This window comes from Enhydra lutris, unplaced genomic scaffold, assembly GCF_002288905.1.
Source record: "Enhydra lutris kenyoni isolate GAN:26980312 unplaced genomic scaffold, ASM228890v2 scaffoldscaffold15, whole genome shotgun sequence".
Classification (NCBI taxonomy): Eukaryota; Metazoa; Chordata; class Mammalia; order Carnivora; family Mustelidae; genus Enhydra; species Enhydra lutris.
The window spans coordinates 62,610,284-62,629,412 of NW_019154099.1; the positions used below are offsets into that span (position 1 = coordinate 62,610,284).

The window sequence follows — 19,129 nt, forward strand, 5'->3', positions numbered from 1 at the left end:
CAGACAGGCCACAGGACGCCCCAGGTGCTGTGCCGCAGGAAGTGCCATGCTAACCCAGATTCTGGGACTGCGAGAGCCGGAGAGGGAGTAAAAGCGATTTGTGATCTCTTTTTTAGGTTTGAACTGCTGGAAATTTTGAGTTTTGACTCAGTAAGAAGGAGAATGAGCGTGATTGTGAAATCTGTCACAGGTAGGAATGCCTTTTTCTTCGAGTTTTTGAATTACATGTTGTGGCGGTTTTATTTTCGTGCTCACCTGTGTAGGAGCTGTAGGACCTAACCGGTTGTTCTCTCTCAAAACACACGAGGTGAGCAGGTCATGGGGCCCCTCGGCTTCGCGGGCGCAGGTGCGGGTCACAGGGCTCCTGGGCTTTGTACCTGGCACAGGTGCAGCCCCCGTGGGTCCCGCGTGACTGGCAGGACGTGCAGGGTCTTCCATCCCTCCCTGCGGCGGCCACACACGGCAGTCTGACGCCGCCCACCTGCAGCCTTCCGGGCTCTTGCCACCGCGTCCATCCTGAAGACCCTGCCAGGCCCTGAGGCACCTGCTGTGCCCAGCAGACGCTTCTCCAAAGCTGAGCACCGACCCCCTGAGCTGCTTCCCTGATCCTACTCAGGCCAACCCCGTGTGCCTCGTTCCCCCCGGAGGCCCTCTTGCCGGTGGGACGTTTCCAGGGTGGGCGGCGCGCCACGCAGCTTGTGGGGCGCCTCCTTGCTTGCCGCGGTCGGGTGAGCTGTCCTGGCCCGGGCCGGGAGCACCCGAGGACAGAGCCGGCTGCCTCTCGCGGGCTCCCCGCCGCGCTGCTCCGCTCAGTTGAAGGCACCCGCAGTTGCGGAGCGGCCTCTTAGTAGACACTGTGGGATCTCGGCACTTCTTAAAGCTGGGCGCCGCCAGGCTGTGTCCGTGTCTTTGGAAAGTCCCTGGTAAGCGGGCAGAGGCAGCCACTGCCCTGAGCGCGGACGGACCCTGAGCCGGCGAGGGAGCGGGAGGCACGTTGGGGAATTCTGGGTCAGCCAGTGTCGCTTCTCGCACAGGAGGCACAGGCGGCCGATGGCCTCAAGCAGGACCCTGGTGACGCTGCTCTGGGGGCACCTGCCACAGCTCGCCTTACTCCTCAGGCCGCAGAGGACAGTGTGAGGTGGCCAGGGCGTGTCGTTGGGCAGAACCCTGTGACTCACTTCCCGGGGCGCCGGACGAGCCTGGGCAAGGCACGTGGCAGCTCTGGGCGCGGTCCCTGCGTGGTCCCCGCACCCCTGAGCCTGGCGGTGCCATGGCACCCTGGCGCAGCTCAGCCAGGGAGACTTGTGCCAAGCATCTGGGGATGTAACATGGTGTCAGTGCTGCTGGAATGTGGGGAGACAGTCTTCCGCGCGGGCCAGCAGGTCGTGGGAGAGTCCCGTAACTGAAGGACACGGTCTGGTGTGCAGGCACGGTCGAAGCCCCGCAGTGGCCTGGGAGGAGGGCATCGGGTGGGAACCGGATGTCACTGGTCCTTTGCCCTGTGGGTTCCCTGCGGGGACGGATGCAGATGTGCCGTCTGGCCGCTGAGTTGCGTCTGGGAGACGGTTCCTGGTCGCAGGCCTGACCGCACCGCAGGGAGTGAGGCAGCGTTACTCACCGAGCCCCGCCCCCTCCATGCTTCCTTGGGGGGCTGGGTGTGGGACCCTCGGAGACTCCTGCCACCTTCCCGCAGGAGGGCACCGCGGAGCTCCAGGAGGAGTCATGTCACGGCAGTCAGTCCAGGCCCGGGACCCCCTTCCATGGGGAGACGTCCGCCCGCTCCTGGGGGTCCCCTGCAGATCTGCAGGCTTCCCGGGACAGACCGCGCGGCATCTCAACCAACCACGGCACCAATTAACTTCAGGAGAAGTTTGAATAATGGATTAAGCAGGTTGTTCTTTGCGTAGTAACGGATCCCCAGAGGTGAGGCTCATGGTTCTGGTTTTCCAGCCTGACGGATGCGGGAGACCACGAGCCCCTGTGGCCAGGGAGAGCGCGGCTGCTTGAGGGCTGTCAGCAGCCTCCGCTACGGCTGGCTCCACGGCAGGGACACCCCGTGTGGGCACGCCTCTGCGTGGTAGCTCCGTGCTGGCTTCCAGAACTCTGGTTCTTTGCAGAATGAAGTGGTTTTCACTCCGGATGTTTTTACGTCAGAGGCTGTTGTAACCAAACCCCAGGGCCAGACGTGTACCAGCTGGACCACGTGTGCCAGGGAGTGATGGGTTGACACAGTGACCTGAGCCATTACCATAAATCCTCACAGTTTTTTAGAATATAGCATTGGAGAGCGCATTGTGAAACCTGGACTTGCCCTTCTTGCTGGAAACCGTGTCTGAGGAAGTTAGGTCTGTCTGGAACGGGTCCTGGGCCCAGCCCGGCTCCCACTCTCCGTGGCTCGTGACCAGAATCTGGCCACAAGCCCCCACCATCGGCGGGTGTGTCCTGGGGTCGGGCACTCTGCCCCGCGGGACCCCGTCCCACTCTGTGCTGGTGGCCCGGACGTTGTGACGCTGTCCTTTCTGGCCGTGGGTTGACCTCAGCCGTGGTCTAGTCTCAGGACATCTATGGGCATCTCTTTGCTGTCTGGGGTGTTTCGCTGTGGGCGTCATGAGCGCATCCCTGCTGGGATCAGTGGGGCTCCAGGTGCCACGGCTGCATTTAGGTACCCTTGTCCAGATCTGTGCTCTCTAGGAGCCACGTGCAAACGCCGCTGGCTGGTGGAGGGCCACGTGGACACTCATGGCTGGCAGAGAAGGCACCCCTGCCTGTGGGCTTGTCGACCAGAGCCGGCCTCGTCCGTCTTGTTCTCTCCCCTTGGTCTCGCTGGCTTCCCCTGCTGACCTGGAAGAGAACATTGGTTTATCTCACAGGGCAGCGTGGTTCTGTGGCACAGGCTTGTGCGAAGCCGTGGGGATGTCTCCTGAGCTGTGGGGGACGCCTCACAGCACGTGTTTGTGGGTCTTGCTGGGGTGAAGGATGGTGAATCCTCGACGGCAGCATCTCGTGGGGCCCCGTCCGGTGACCTTGGCTGGGGGCCAGAGGGCAGTGGGGCCCGTCTTCCTCCTGGTCTTCAATGGCCCGTGTGATCTGGGGCTGTCGGAAAAACGACTGCACTTTCTCGCGACTGCACGCAGTAATGGGTCTTGGGAAACGTCTCTGACGCTCTCAATGCGGACATTCCTGTTTCTGTTGCTTCATAAAAGCGTAACGTGGAGAATGATCTAGTTCTCCCTACGTGTAACTAAACGTCTTGTTTCCTTCCTTTCTTAGGAGAAATCTATCTGTTCTGCAAGGGAGCTGATTCATCCATATTTCCCCGGGTAATAGAAGGCAAAGTCGACCAGATCCGGGCCAGAGTAGAGCGCAACGCGGTGGTGAGATGGGGCTGGGGGCGGCCCGCGTGCCTCACGCCGGGAGGGCAGCTGGCAGCAGCGTCCTGCTCTGTCTGCTGAGGGACGTGCTCTGAGGGCCACCTGTGCCGTGCGCGGAGTGGAACCCACTGGAAGCCCCGGGGGCGGGGGGCACTGGTGGGGTGTCTGCATTATAAGCGCGTCCGTGGTCATCGTGTCGGGTCCTGTGGGGTCTCTGGTGAAGTGCTCCGTCATCATGAAGCCGGCGTCCTCGGCATCTCCCCCGCGTGGTTCCCGCACGTCTCTGCCCCAGGCCTCCAGCAGCGCCGTGCGGTTGGTGTGCTTGCCCGAGCTCCGGCCCCCGCCGGCAGGTGCGCCGCCAGTGCCGGGGGTCAAAGGCATCTCTGACCCTGTCCACCTACCCCCCACCAGACCCTACGCCACAGACCGTGGCCCTGCACAGCCTCGTCCCCACTGCTGCAAACCACAGAATTTCACTTACCCATCGTTACAAACCAAGCAGGGTCTGGCCAAGGTGTTCAGCTGTGCTCTCGCTGACAGGATGAACCCCTGAGTAAGCTTGTGGTGCTCACGGGAGTGTGGGTGCCAAGCGCCCCAGACTCAGCTCTGGGAGGCTGGAGTGCCACGGCCCTAGGGCAGCCGCTGTGCCTTCGTTCCTGGCGGTGTGGCCCGTGTGGCGGGTGTGCCTGCAGCTCTGGCTGTGGTCCCCGTGCCCCTGACCCCTGCTGGCCCAGGGAGGCTCTGCGCTGAGGCCCTGGGCCCACAGGGATGGGAAGGAGGTGCTGCTTGGAGGTGACTGAGCCCTGGCGTGGGGGGTCACGGTCAGTCAGCCTGCTGCCCAGAGGCCAGGGTCCCATTCGCGGAACAGGACGGAGGGCTTCTGCCAAGCGCCTGGACACACACGCTCGCCGCCGTATCGGGGCACTGAGTGTTGATACCCGCTCGCCCGGTCGCCCCCGAGGGGTCAGCCCATCTGCAAGTCAGTCCCCTCAGCAGATCTGAAACGACGGTGGCACACGGCTGGGAAGCCGGCTGTGCAGGTCACCACGCCTGTCAGGCCTGGGCTGTCTACCCTCTGCGCGGACACTGGCACACCCAGTCCCTGCCCGGACCCCAGGACCTCAGCCCAGGACACTGAGAGGATGCTCCTGACGCTCTGGGGTCTCTGTCCGCCCCCTTCTCTGGGGGACCGGGGCATCCACACCAGACTGCCTGTGTTCCCCGGGAAGAGTGGCTGCATATGCCTCAGAGATGGCGTTTCCTCACCTGCACACGGGCAGACGGTGCTGCGGTTTCTCAGTCCGCAAGGCTCTTATCCTGTAACCAGCTTCAGACTCTCCCCTCCAGGCTCCTTCGTGGCCTCCTTCAGAGCAGCTCCGGGGATGGTTGGCGCTCTGCGGCGGGGCGAGGGCGGCTGTGCCTGGTGCATCGGGGCACGCGGGCTCACACGGTCTCCCCCCCGGCTCCAGCGCTCTCCCCACCATCCGTGGCTGCTCGGCGGCCCCTGCTGGGACAGCCCTCTTGATGCCCCAGGGCTTGTCTGGTCGGCAGCTGTGCAGAAACAGCCGCGTGTGTGCCGGGACGGACTCAGCTTCCTTTCCCTCGAGGCGCCGGCTGTCTTCGTCCTCTGTGTCCGTGGCCGTCTTTCGTGGCCACTTTCGGGTTTACACCTGCTCAGGCTGCTCGGGCCTCTTGGGTCTGGGGGTCTGTGGTTCTTTAAATCAAGCTGGGGAGTTTTCAGCCGCTGTGTCTTACGACATACCCACCTGCCGACGTACCCACCGTCCCCGCCTTTCCCAGAACCGCAGTGCCCTGTGGGTAGCGTACGTGGTCATCGCGGACCCCTGGGTCTTTTCTTTTAAAAATGTCCTCGGTTTTGTTTTCAGTACTTCCTGTCGCCCTGTCTTCGTGCCTGTCCTAGCGAGCTGTGTCTCGTCAGCCCCAGGGAGTAGCCGGGTCCGTGTCATCTCAGACGCTGGGCGCTTTCTCTCACCTGCACGTCGGGACTTAGGTTTGGGTCGCGTGAAGCACAAGGTGGCCGTTGGACTGTTTCTCTGCCGGCTCCGCCCTTGGTGCTGGGTCTGCGTCCGCCTCCGCTGGGGGTCGTGTCCTCGCCGTGGGTGACGCTCCCTGCCCCCTTGCATCCTGCTGGCCTTTGACGGACTGGCCCGAGGATGCCCGCCCGTGGGCTGCCCCGTGTTTGCGTCAGCCACAGCTCGGTTCCCGGAGCAGTTCTGTTCAGACGGCGGCTTTCTGACCTGTGACGTGGGTCCAGGCGTCGCTCGGGTGGACCAAGTTCCCACCCCCCCGTCCAGAGACAAAGCCCCTGGGAACTGTGGGGTCTCCCGCCTGACTCCTGGGACAGCACCGTCCCCCTCCCTCCTGATGGTTTGTCCCCGGCCTGGGGAGCCCTTCACGTGCCCACCGGTCCTCTGCAGACGCCACAGGGTCTGCCGCAGTCCCTGCTCCCGGCCCCGCTCCCGGCCTCCAGCCCTGCCCCCGTAGCCTGTGTGCCGCCTGCGTGCGCTCGGCATTCAGGACAGCGATGGAAATGCGTCGGCGCAGAGGGGCCAGCGGTGGCTTCTCGCAGGCCGAGCCACGTGCACGGCGTGGACCCGCCCCTGCCCCTTGTTGTTGGGAGACGTTCCGGTAGTCCCCAGCGTGAAGCCGCCGGAAATAAACCACGTGTAACGCGTGTCCGGGTCGTGCGGACGTAAATTCTCACGTCTCCGGTGCGCACGGCCAGGAGCGCGATGTCAGCATCTAGTGTTGTAAGAAGCTCCCACCTGTTTCCTGGCATCCGCCCGGCCGGCGCGTCTCCGGTCTGCAGCTGGCGCCGCACACGCAGGTGACAGCCGCGCACGCTCAGGCCGCAGCTCCGCGAGCTCTCGTGCCGTCCTCGTCCCCGGCAAAAGGTCCCTGCTGCGTCTGCTCTTGTCTCTCAGGATGGTTCAGTGCGATGTTTTTGTGTGTTTTGCGTTGAATTTTAAGAGTTCTTTAAAAGTGAAAGATGTCAGCTCCTCCGCGTGTTTGTGGTTCGCCAGTGTTTCTTCCACGTCTGCGGCCACTTCCTGTCAGCAGGGCCTTCGGCAGAGCCTCTGACTGTCGGTTTCTGACTCGGGGACGTGCGTCGGGCGTGTGACGCCTGAGCTGTGGTCGCCGCTAGGTGCCGAGTGCGTCTCATGTTTTCTTCCGTGAGGTTCGCACTGGTGTGGTTTACGTTTCAGTCTGTGACCCATTTCTCGTCGTGGTCAGTATGTGGGACTAGACTCGGCCGCGCAGCTGCGCTCAGCACGGGCTTCACCAGTGTCGATGGCAGTGTCACCCCCGACGAAAACTGAGCCCACAGAGCAGGATCTCCCCTTGCGTGCCGCCAGCCCCTGCTGACCTCTGCCCTGCCCTCCGTCCCCGCGCACTTATCTCTGCTGGGTCTTCCGTGCACGTGGGCTCGTACGGTGTCTGTGCCCTCGAGGCCGCCTTCCCTCGCTCAGCATCGCGTCCTCCAGGTCCCTCCAGGCATCGCTCTCCCCGAGCCTCGTGCCTTTTATGGTGGAATAACATTCCACCACATGGGTCTACTGGAAAGGCCACGGTTTGTCCATCCGTGTGTTGACACGCGTCCGGCGGCTGGAGAGATGGTTGTGGGGACGCTGGTCCCGGGGTCAGTTTGGGGCCAGGCTTGCAGAACTCCATTCACGTGCCCAGGGATGGAATTGCTGGGTCACATGGGGACTCCTGTTAGTTTGCGTCTTGACGAACCGTCAGACTGCTTCCCACAGAGGCTGCGCCGTCGCCCGTCCCTGCCAGGCGCACATGAGGGCTTCAGATTCTCTGCGTCCTCGTGGACGCATGCCAGTGTCTGCTTTCGTTACAGTTCTGTGCTGGGTATGCAGTGGCGTCTCACTGTGGTGCTGATTGCATTTCTGTCACAGCCACGGGCCAAGCGTGCGTTCTCGTGCTGCTGACCATTGGGAGGGCTTCGCACAAGGGCCCCTTCAGACCCTTGGCCCATTTTCGAATTGGGCTATTTTTTGTTGTTGTTGGCTGCTAGGCGTTCTTTATATATTCCGGATCCTAATGCCTTGAGGGACGTGTGTGTGATTTGTGACCGCTTTGTCCCGTTCTTTTGGCTGTGTTCTCACTGTTTTGATGGTGTCCTTCGCTGCAAACACTTGTAGGGTTTAGCTCAGTCCAGTTTCTCTCCTGTTCTCTGCTGCCTGCGCGTTTACTCTCGCGTTTACAAAACTGTGCCCAACCCGAGGTCCGGAAGATGTTCCCGTGCTTTTCTTCGGAGTCTGCTGCTGTTCACTCGCACGTGGGCGCCTGTGACCCATTCCGAGTTAGCTTTGTAAGTGCATGAGGAGGGTCCAGCCTCACTCTCCCGCAGGTGGCCGTGTGTCTCCCCAGCTCTGTTGTGGGACAGATCCGTGCACGGGAGGCTCAGTTCTGCCCCATCGTTCTCTGGCGTGTCGCCAGCGGCACTGTTCTGATGGCTGTCCCTTTCCAGGAAGTTCGGCGATCCGGGAGTGTGGGTCCTTCAACTTTGTTGTTCTTTTATGAAATTGTTGGCTGATCTCAGAACTTTGAGACGCCACAAAATGTTAGGATATGTGTAGCCCTCGGGCTGCTGCTGGGGGGTCGCTCTGACCCCATGGAGGGCTTTGGGTGTTGTCCTTGGGATGGGAATCCCCAGTCTGTGCACTTGGGGTGCCTTCCCTTTCCCTCAGTCTCCTGAAATTTCTCCCAGCAACACGTTGTAGTTTCCAGTCTGCACATCTTTTACTTTCTTGACGCAACTGATTGTTGTGTGCTGACTTTGTACTTCTTTTTTTTCTTGTTAAAGATTTTATTTATTTATTTGACAGACGGAGATCACAAGCAGGCAGAGAGGCAGGCAGGGGGCGGTGGGGGGAAGCAGGCTCCCCACTGAGCAGAGAGCCCGATGCGGGGCTCGATCCCAGGACCCCGGGACCATGACCCGAGCCGAAGGCAGCGGCTTCACCCGCTGAGCCCCCGGGCGCCCCTTGACTTGGTATTTCAACCGTTTCCTGAATTTGTCAGTCCCAGTGTTTTTCTCTGGTGTCTTCAGGGTTTTCATCATAGCTCTGAACACGGTAACATTACCTCTTCCTCTACAATTCGATGCCTTTTTTGTTCTTCTTGCGTAGTTGCTCTGGTTAGGAATTCCGAGGCTGGGCTGAACGCGAGTGGCCAAAGTGAGCACCCTGGTCTTGTTCCTGATTCGGGGGCAAAGCGTTTCTCAGTATGATGCCGGCGCAGGGTTTTCACTAAGGCCTCTGTGGTATTGGGGAAATTCCCTTCTAGTCCTAGTTTAAGGAGTGGGGTTTTTTTTTATCATGAAACGGTGTTGGATTTTGTGAGATGCTTTTTCTGCATCAACTGAGACGACTGTGGGGGCTCTCCCTTCCTTCTCCCATCACGTGGCCCGTGGACCGACACCCTTGCCGAGTCAGCCTCGCCTGCCTGGGAGAAATCCATCGGTCATGGCTCATGACCCTTCGTGTATGCTCTTGGGTTCCATTTGCTGGTACTTGGCTGAGGACTTTTCCATCTGTATTTGGAAGACGTTGTTGAATTGTCTCTTGTTGTGGTGTGTCTGTCTGGCTTTGTTTGTACATCAGCGTGTTCTATGCACAGCGTGTGGGGTCTGGCTGGTACTTCGCAGGAGTCAGGAAAGGTTTCTGCTCCCTAGCTCCACGAGCGGAAATCCCATGTCTACCTCCAGAAACACACTTTTTTTTTTATTTCGGAAAGCTCTGCTTACCATTCACACCAACGCTTTGAAGAACTTCAAGGACACCAGGAGGGACTGGGCCGCACTGTGACTGGGTCCTTCGGCCACATGTGGAGACCCAAGGACTCATAAGAAATGGGAAGGATTTTCTGGCACTTACGGGAAATTTGGACGGCTCGTACAGGACAACTTGGGCTGTTCTCCCGGGACACATGGACTCAGGGCTGGAACAACGGGGAGGACAGAAGGGAAGTCGTGCTTAGAGCATCTGTCAGACCATTGCGATGGTTTGCTTCGTCCTGACGGGAAGGAGGTTTTGCTGATGGGATCAGAGCGCCCCGTGGGTGGCCCTCGGGCCCCGACATGTCTCGTGGGCTGTTGGCCCACGCAGCCACTGGAGTTCTGATCATAGTAAATCCACTGTTCTCACATTCTTACTTCTCCACCTTGTGGACCTGGTAGGCTGGACACGTGACCAAGCAGTGTCCCTTCAGTGGTTGCTAAGGGAGAACCCACTGTATCAGAGACTCCCACGTAAAGAACGTTGCTTTAGAAATATCCCTTAATGTTGACAATAAGATCTAGAATTACTACTCTAAAAAAAGAGCTTCATGTTTCATCTGTAAGAATAAGAGAACAGAGTGTTATGTTTTCCTGGCCCTGATTCATGTTAGTCCCGTGCTCACCCGGGTGAAATTCTGTCATCTATAAGGTTGTCGGTATTTAATGTGCATGTAAATAACTCAGATATTTCAGATACAGCGACCAACACCTTTGAGGGCTCGCTGGCTCACAGTTCTGTGGTGAGCCCTTCTCATTCGAGAGGGTATTGGGGAAGCGCCCGAGAGGTAACGTTCCGGCAGAGGGACATTTGACTTCACGGTGAGCGCTGTGCTGTTTCCTGCAGGAGGGACTTCGGACCTTGTGTGTGGCCTACAAAAGGCTCGCTCCGGAAGAGTACGACGGCGTTTGTACCCTGCTGCAGGCCGCCAAGGTGGCTCTCCAGGACCGGGAGAAGAAGTTAGCAGAGGCCTATGAGCAAATAGAGAAGGACCTCATCCTGCTCGGGGCCACGGCTGTGGAGGACAGGTGAGGTACACGCAACGCCCCCTCCTCAGAGAAGCGGTGGCCCTCAGAGGCCTCGGGGCCTGTGTGGTGCCCGGGGGTTGGGCCCCTCTTGTCCTCACAGGGATGTGCGTCCGCAGCGGGACAACACGGGCCTCAGGGGGCATCACCGGGAGGTCGTGCCTGGACGGTGTCTTACCTTCCGTGAGTAAGGCCCTGACAGTCGCGCTCTGCCAGAGGGATCGGAGTGGTTGGCACGTTCATACTGTGGCGCCAGTCGTCCAGAGAGACAGGCATCTTGAAATCATTCTACAGAGTTCCGTCAGCGGTTCTGTCCCTGAGCTCTCCCCACCGCCCTTTCCAAGTTCAAGCGTGACATTTTAGATGTGAGCATCCTCGGTGTACCTGTCATTTCTTGTTGAAGGAATGTAAAACTGTGAATTAGAATATTGCAAAAACCACCACTAATAACCGAGACGTGTCCCTTCAGGCAGGGGCCTTCCCACACTCGGAAGATGGGGCTGGACGTGAGTTTGGGGCTCGTGCACGGAGACACGGGCGTGTCCCCGTGTAACACGAGAGCGTGGATGGAAAGGAAAAGAAAAAAATGCCCCAGTTTAATGGAATGAAGTGGAAACTTGAGGGCGTTTACCGCAAGTTTATTTCCCGCGAAGTTTCAGTCTTTAAGGTGTAAATGGGCCTGACATTTCAGTCCTCACGAGAAGCCTAGTTTTCCGGTGTCTTTAATGAGCACCCCGCGGCCTCCCAGTCTCCAGTGGGGGTCACTCGACTTCAACTTGATGGCCTAAGTCCCTCCTGTCGCTTGGCTGGATGGGGGTCCAGGCACTGACCCAGAAAGGACATGTGGCACCAAGGGCCTGCTGTGCTAGGAGAGAGGGACGTGCGTGGGTTGCGTTTGCCTGGGGGACACTGGGACCGTCCTCGAGGGACGTGCCGGGAGCGGAGAGTCTGGATAGGCGAGTCACATCTGCACACCCTCAGGAGGGTCGAGGGAGACGATCTACTCCATGGGGAGTTGGGACCTCGAAAACAGAGTAGGTTCCCAGGGGCAGGTGAGGGCCAGTGGCCTTGAGGTGATGACATTTAGTCGCAAATCCTTTCCCTAAAACTGACAAACACCTCTGCAGACGGATCTTTCTGGTTCTCAGTTTCCACTTTCCAAACAAACTGATAAAAGTATGAGATGTCCCCATGCCTCCGGAATGCGGAGGTCCTGTGAGCTCCAGGCTTTACCGAGTCTCGTCGGGTCAGCGCAGTGGGGTCCGAACCCCTGGTGCTGGGCAGGGACACAGTGCATCACTTCACATGCCTGTCAAAAGTGCAGACACTAAACTCTGGAAAGAACGACAGGTCCCAGATGAGGCAGACGTCCACGCACAGCACGGCAGTCTGACCAGTGTGTGAGCTGCTCACCCTCACACGAGTCTGCCCCCTGCCCGTGAGCCCTGGGTTTTTCACCCAGCACAGGGTTGCTGATGGGGGCTCACCCTGTGAGCTCTGGTGGAGGGGTGCATCGTGGGCAGGGCTTCCCATGGCCTCTGACACGTGGCCAGCTTGTGGTGCGCAGGAGCCCGTCGTGGAACCTGCCGGCGGTCTCGGTGTTTGGCTGTATTTGGGGCCCCTGCTAAGAGGCGGACTTGCACCAGCTCAGGCCAAAGGGAAAAGGCAGCGAGTACTCGGACTTCCTCTTCTCCTGGCGCCGTCCTCCCCGGGCTGAGACGTCCTTTGTTGCCGGTGATGGTCCTTGTCGTCATCGCCCCAAATCTTCCGCGAGTGGGGAAGCCCCGCCGGACAGGGTGCCGCGTGCTCACCGAGCGTCGGTTGTGCGCGAAGGATGCGTCACTTCTCAGTGTTGCACGCCTGCCTCCGCTTGGAACTGGGAAGCGCTTTCCTGTAGAGCTGACACGTGAGCGTATGGGCAGCTCTGGGGGCCCCGCGGTCACGTCGTGAGCCGACGGCCTGGTGCTCTCTAGCTTGTGGGGACGGAGCTAGTGGCCTAGGTTCCGGAGTCGGAGGTGCCCCGCTCAGGCCCGTGGTCTCGCTCCTACTTCGCTCAGGCTCCAGGAGAAGGCTGCCGACACCATTGAAGCCTTGCAGAAAGCCGGGATCAAAGTGTGGGTCCTCACCGGGGACAAGATGGAGACGGCGGCCGCCACCTGCTACGCCTGCAGGCTGTTCCGGAGGGGCACGCAGCTGCTGGAGCTCACCACCAAGCGGCTGGAGGAGCAGAGCCTGCATGACGTGCTGTTCGAGTTGAGCAAGACCGTGCTGCGCCACAGCGGGAGCCTTACCAGGGACAACTTCTCGGGGTAGGCAGGGCCCGTGCCCACTGCAGGGGGGCAGCCGTGGGTGTCCGTCCCCGGGGGTCGTCCCGGCGAATGGCGGGACGCGGCCAGGGCGAGTCTCCGTGGCCACTGTGAGATGTTTTTGCAGAAGAGTTACGTGTGTGTGTGTCTGTAAGCGTGTCTGTGAGTGTCCGAGTGTGTGTGTGTGTGTGTGTGTGTCCGCGTTTGTGAGTGTATCTGCGTGTGAGTGTTTGTGTATCTGTCCGTGTGTGCCAGCGTCTGAGTGTCTGTGAGTGTGTGAGTGTGTGTCTGAGTGTGTTCACTTTTAAATGCCACACAAGGACACAGACTTGACTGACGTAGGCAGTACTGGGAGGGGGTCATTCCCATGCGCTTTGAGGCCGGGGCTGTATCGTGGATCCCGCGGGGCAGCTGTCGGGCAGAGAGAGCTGTTCTAGCGCAAGGCCGAGCAGGACGCGCTCCGGAGTTGTGTCTTCCAGCAGCGGTCCGCCGTTCACGCACATGTGGTCGGCACTGCCCTTGCTGCTACCAGGTCCGAGGCTGAGGGCTCTGGGAACGTGTCAGATTTGCAGTACGGTGGTGACGGGACAGCAACCCTGTCATTGGACGCGAGCGTTATCCGTCCCTTCTCCTGACCTGCAGGGCTGCTCTGGGGGTCGGGGATGTGCCCGTAGCTTTGAAACGCAGCAGAGAGACATGCGCACTCCCGGCCGGACGCCCGGGGAGGGCGTGATGAGGCTGCGGCCCGAGGCTGGCCCGCACGGCCGGGTCTGCGGGAGGAGAGACTGAGCTCCGCCGGCCCAGGACGCGTGCTCTTGGCCGACGGCGTGGACGTCGCGGAAGGTGCGCGCGGGCTGGAGCTCGGTGTCTGCGCTGCGCTGGTGCCAGGAGTGTTTCTTTTCGGCTGTGCTGGACCGCGGGGCCCGGGGCGCTCTCGAGGCTGTGCCGGTAGAACGGTCTGCCGTGGTCGGCTGATGGCGTGACAGGCCTCCGAGCCGTGCGCCCTGGGCTCCCGAGTGACGTGTCTGTTGCTGTGATGGAACAGGCTCTCAGCCGACCTGGAGGACTTCGGGCTGATCATCGACGGAGCCGCGCTGTCCCTGGTCATGAAGCCCCGCGAGGACGGCAGCGGCGGCAACTACCGGGAGCTCTTCCTGGAGATCTGCCGCAACTGTAGTGCCGTGCTGTGCTGCAGGATGGCGCCCCTGCAGAAGGCCCAGGTCGGCCCCAGAGCCCCCAGCCCCTCGCGGTTGTGCTAAGCTCAGAGAGGCACCGCCTTCTTTAAGTAGAGGCACAAAGGGCAGAAACGTCCAGCCTGGGTCGTCCTCTGCTGAGGCGAGGGTGGGCGGAGTTGGGTGGGACGCCGCCCGCTGGAGGCAGGGGAGGTGGAGGCCGGGGAGCCTGCCCCCCACGGCCTCTCGTACACGGGGAGCCCCATTTCTGAGGCTCCGTGGGAGCAACGGGGTGCAGGTGCGCTCCAACACGCCTGCCGCTGGCACGGCAACAGGTGCGGCACAAACCACTGCAGAGTGGTGCCCTTGTGAGTGCTGTCCCTGAGCGTGCGGGAGCACTGAGACACGGAGAGTCGGGGGAACTTTCTACAAGGGAGTTTGGAAGCTGGCATCCGCCTACGGCCTCCAGACTCCTGAGCCCCGGAGCATGGCTGCAGTCCCGCCCTGCCCCCCACCCCATCTCCTGCTGCAGGCTCCCTGGAAGCCTGTGTCATCCTGTCCAGAGGGGCACACCTAGGACATTGTGTTGGATTTTCCTGTGTTACGCAGTCTTTTTTTGAGTTTCTGACGTTCAGAAGTGTTTGCACACATTCGTGTTTCCGACTCTGCTGTGGAAAGGACAGGCGGTCCGCTCATGTCTCCTCATCTTCTCGGTCCTCTCTCTGAACCGCGGCCCTTAGACGCATAGATGGAGAGAGTTCGCAAAGAAATGGACCACCCGCTTGAAATTATTCCCTGTGTCACATTTCCAGATCGGATTTGCATACATGACAACACTGAGCGTTAAAATAACATGAGAAGCAGCTTATTTAGGAGAAAGAGATGCCCGTAGCAGACGGCCTGCAGGGCCGTGTCTCCTGGCTGAGCGTGCTGTCCACGTGTCCCCGGGGCTTGCGTGGCCCCGTCTGCTGAGTCTGCCTCAGCAGCGACGCACAGCCGTCGCCCACCAGCCCTGTCCGGTGACCACACGTGAGCCACCTTCTCTGCTCGCGCGTCGGCAGCGTAAGGCTGGGCCTGCACACAGACGGCAAGTTCACGCTGAGCCGCTCACTGTCCTGCCCTCCTCGGCCGACTTGACGTCTGTGTTCCGCCTAGGTAGCGATCTGGGCCAACAGGAAACAGAAGACATAAATTCTCGATTTGCTTATTTTCCAGATTGTTAAGTTAATCAAACTCTCCAAAGAGCACCCCATTACTTTAGCCATCGGGGACGGCGCCAATGACGTCAGCATGATCCTGGAGGCACACGTGGGCATCGGTGAGTGGCCCGTGTCCGGGAGCCCGTGGGCAGGGAGGGGAGACCGGCAGCGGGACGAGGGGTGCGGGCGCAGGGGCGGCGGGACAAGTGGTGTAGGGTGCGACCGGCCCGGGCCTTCCTGTTGCCCGTGTTTGCTGGCGCCCGTCTCGCTGCCTGCCGCTTGCCCTCGTGCGGTGCTGAGAGCAGGGCCCTTCCCGCAGGTGTCATCGGGAAGGAGGGTCGCCAGGCCGCCCGGAACAGCGACTATGCGGTCCCAAAATTCAAGCACCTGAAGAAGATGCTGCTGGTTCACGGGCATTTCTACTACGTCAGGATATCCGAGCTCGTGCAGTACTTCTTCTACAAGGTGGGGCGTCCGTGCCACGGCCGCCTGGCGCGCTGGTGCCACGGGGACGGCTCAGGAAGAGACGGGCCAGCAGGGAGGGGGTGTCGCGTTGCCCTGAGAGGGGAGGGCGACACACTGCTGCGCACACAGCTTCGGCGTGGAACGGGCAGGAACCTGGCCGTTGTCATGTGGTCGAGGGAAGGTTCTGCCATGTGTCCTGGCGAGCAGTCCTTGTCCTTGTCCGTCACGCACTCGGACTCTTCCCTTGCCGTGCTCAGGCCCTGCCGTGTCCCAGAACGCTGTCCCCTCACAGAGTTGCCATGGCTCGTGCCGTTAAGACGAGAGCAGGCTTCATGCCCTTCTGGGAGCACAGGAGCTGCGGGGTCACGTGCTGCAGACACCATGGGTCTCAGGCATGGCGCGGGGGACGTGGTCCCCGGCATGTGTCGGACTAACCCGCGTGTGGCTTCCCTTCCAGAACGTCTGCTTCATCTTCCCTCAGTTTTTGTACCAGTTCTTCTGCGGGTTCTCACAGCAGGTGAGCCCGGCTGTCTGGAGTCAGACGCTCCCCTGGGCCTTTTCGCCCGGCCCTTGTGGGTGGCGAAGGGGGGAGCGGGCTGCAGGGGCAAGTCAGCCATACTGGGGAGCAGGGTACAGGGGCGAGTCGGCCATATGGGGGAGCGGGCTGCAGGGGCAGTAGGTCAGGGGTGCTGTGGTCTCCATCTCACACCCCCGTGCAGCTGTCTGCTGGCAGGGTCAGGAGCAGACGCGGAGGCGCGGTGGCTGCCGTGGGCTTCTGTGTGGCCACAGCGAGGTGGCCCGCTCACCCATCCCCGAGGCTGCGGTGGTTTCCGACCCTGAAGGAGGGACCAATGGCATCTGAGTCCCCGTCCCAGTTTCCGCCCCTGAAGGAGGGACCAGTGGCATCTGAGTCCCCGTCCCGCACACCTGGCCATCTGCCATCGGCCTCTGGCATGCTCAGGGGTGCCGAGCTGCCTGGGAGCGTGGTGGCCCCTTCCCGTCACGTTCCTGCTTCTGCCCGAGGGGCCGGGCCAGGGAGCACTGAAGCTGGACGGTCACGGTGGCGGACTTCTCAGCCGCTGTTCGTGCTGCTGGCCTGCAGCGGCCGAGCGGGGCGGGTCCCGGGGGCGCTGGTGTCGGCCGTGGCTGTAACCAACAGTGGGCACCAGGACGCACTGGAAGACGTCCCTGTGTTCATAGCTGCAGGAAGGGGACGCTGTGCAGGTCGGGCTGCTGTGGGTCCGGGTCTTTGTGAATCAGAGGAGACGTGTACATTTCAACGAAGCGTGAGAGCATGTGGTGACCCGCGGAGCGCGGTTCTCAGGCCGATTCTGTTCTCCCGCAGACTTTGTACGACACCGCCTACCTGACCCTGTACAACATCAGCTTTACGTCCCTCCCGATTCTCCTGTACAGCCTGATGGAGCAGCACGTCAGCATTGACACGCTCCGCAGAGAGCCCTCCCTCTACAGGTACCGGTCGCGCTGGGCTGGCCTCAGGGCTCGCTAGCGCTCCTGGTGCCCGGCCCCGCACGCCGGTCCTGCCAGAGCCCCCCGTGGCCGCTGGGCTCCCAGCCGCCGGAGAGGGTCTGGGGGGAAGCAGCCTACCTCAGACTAGGCAGAGGGTTTGTGCGGCCTTTGAAACATGCCTGTTAAGCCAGTGGGTCTTACTGTGCTTTTCAGCAATTCCAGAAAGACCCAGGATCTGTGTTTCTGCCCCTTGGTGACCCCAGTGGATTTGGAGCCTAAATGATCCTTTAAAAACCAAGTACGCTCCATTCGATGAAATAAAAGGGAAAGTTGACGGTCTGATCTCAGGGTGCCCTTCTGGGCTAAGAAGTGTCTTTAATGATCAGGAAGAGGTGTTGTTCTGCCATTCTGGAATTCCCTCCAAGCTGGCCGGCAGATTCAGGCTGTTACTGCTTTTGTGGCTTTTTAAATTTAACTTTTCACGTCAGAACGGTTTGAAGGCCACGCAGGTTCTTGAGTCTTCCTCCGGCATCCCTGGCGCTTAGCGCCCAACAGAACGGCATCCCCGGGTGCCCGGGTTTCCTGGTCTCTGTCTCTGTGCGTATGCCTATGCACGCACACATGGTGGGTCCCAGGTCTGCACAGTGCAGAGCACCTGCCAGCCCCATGGTCCCCATCGGGGTGTCCTCCGTGACACGGGACCTGGAAGCCCGAGCCCCAGTGGCTTCCGCAGGCGATGAGCCGGCAGGCGTGGAGCTCACCGTGTGTCCGTTCAGTGGTAGGGGAAGGCGTGTGAGGAGGCAGGAGGCGCTGGGTTAGGCCCGCCTCCAGAGGGACCCGTGCCGCTGGCCTCCCATGCACTCACGGGTGTAGGAGTTGTGCCAGGAGATGCGCCATGAGCCTGAGGCCTGCAGCCCGTATCTCACGGGAATGTGTGTGGACCTTGTGTCCTGGGTCCATGCACGAGCAAAGATTGAGTCTGTCATGTGAGTGTCCATCTGGAGGGAAAGAAGTGAATGTCATTTGCATTTGATCCCATGGGGACGTCGTCCTGGGTGGAGGGTCCCGTGCCGCCGCTGGGCGTGGGCTCTGATGGCTGGGCTCTGACTCTGCTTCTGGTGCAGGAGTCTGGTGCTCTGGCTGTCCCCCAGGACTCTGTGGAGCCGGGCGAGGTGCTGAGGGAGGGACAGGGTGTTCAGCAGGCGGCCAGGGGCAGGCAGAAGGTGATGTGGGGACACATTTGGCACTGGGAGCTATGAGAAGGAACCCAGCGGGATCTGCCCGGAAGGCTCTGTGAGGTCAGAGCACGTGCCCAGCCCCAGTGCAGCTGTGGAGGGGTCAGGCAGGGCTAGGCCGGCCAGGCAGGGTGACCCGCGGCAGACAGACCACCCATCCTGTGGACCGGGCCTGTTTCTCTACGACCCACTTTCATGGCGTGGCCGCACCAGCTGGCTCTGAGGCTGGGGGGCAGTGCCGTGACTGAGGGGGCCTTCCCGGCCCGATGGCACTACAGAGTGTGGGGCGGCCTGGCCAGGCGAGAGTCTGCTGTCGCTGACCCGCGGTCTCCCTGTCCCCTTGCGCAGAGATATCGCCAAGAACGCCCTCCTCCGCTGGCGCGTGTTCATCTACTGGACGCTCCTGGGCGTGTTTGATGCTCTGGTGTTCTTCTTCGGTGCTTACTTCCTGTTTGAGAACACAACAGTGACCAGCAACGGGCAGGTTAGTGTGGAACCGCACGTGCGGCCGGGCCAAGGGGGGTCCCGTACGGGTGCGGGTCAGGGTGGTCCATGGGGCCTGGTGCGGGGCCTCCGTCCAGCAAAGCACCTCGAGGCCACGGCGCCTCTGCACCTGCTGGACGCGCCCCCAGGAGCCCCAGGCCGATGGCTCTCTGTGCCACCACGGTTCCGTTGTTCCGTTCCGTGGCTCAGGCGTGGCTCATTTCCTGCGGGAATTAATTCGTATTTAACATGTCGCTTTTGTTCACACTCATTTACCTTAAGTGCCTGCCGCTCGCGGTGAGCAGGTCTAGAGTCTGCGGGTGGGCAGGCGGCTGCCTGCTTGTTCGCGTAACCTCGGGGATGTTTTATTCCTATCTCGCTTTTGTCTTTTGCCACGGGCGTCCCTCCCCACTCTCAGATAGTGACCACCAACACACACATGGTAAGAAAACTGTGGGTTTGTCCTCTATGTTTTGGAGTGCCTTAAAAATAAAATATTTCTCGAAATATTTTCACCTGTGCCCTCTTCTGTGTGCTCTGTCGGTAGAAGCCTGCTAGCGGCCGCTGGCTCCCAGGCGGGGCTGGTG

At 60.9% G+C, this 19,129-nt stretch overlaps 1 protein-coding gene across 5 annotated transcripts in view; it reads left to right on the plus strand.

Annotated features, from left to right (window-relative positions):
- LOC111146967 (ATPase phospholipid transporting 11A) overlaps positions 1–19,129 on the plus strand; it is a 110,704-nt gene that overhangs the window by 79,832 nt on the left and 11,743 nt on the right. For all 5 annotated transcript variants that reach the window (XR_002640575.1, XM_022502742.1, XM_022502743.1 and 2 more), the window contains exons 16-25: positions 117–190; positions 3,271–3,374; positions 10,034–10,215; positions 12,270–12,521; positions 13,564–13,738; positions 14,906–15,008; positions 15,209–15,354; positions 15,812–15,871; positions 16,700–16,827; positions 18,408–18,543. Coding sequence is in view for 4 of the 5 variants with exons in the window: in XM_022502742.1 (XP_022358450.1) it covers positions 117–190; positions 3,271–3,374; positions 10,034–10,215; positions 12,270–12,521; positions 13,564–13,738; positions 14,906–15,008; positions 15,209–15,354; positions 15,812–15,871; positions 16,700–16,827; positions 18,408–18,543 (1,360 nt within the window). In the remaining variant the exon portion in view is untranslated. The remainder of the gene's footprint in view (positions 1–116; positions 191–3,270; positions 3,375–10,033; positions 10,216–12,269; positions 12,522–13,563; positions 13,739–14,905; positions 15,009–15,208; positions 15,355–15,811; positions 15,872–16,699; positions 16,828–18,407; positions 18,544–19,129) is intronic.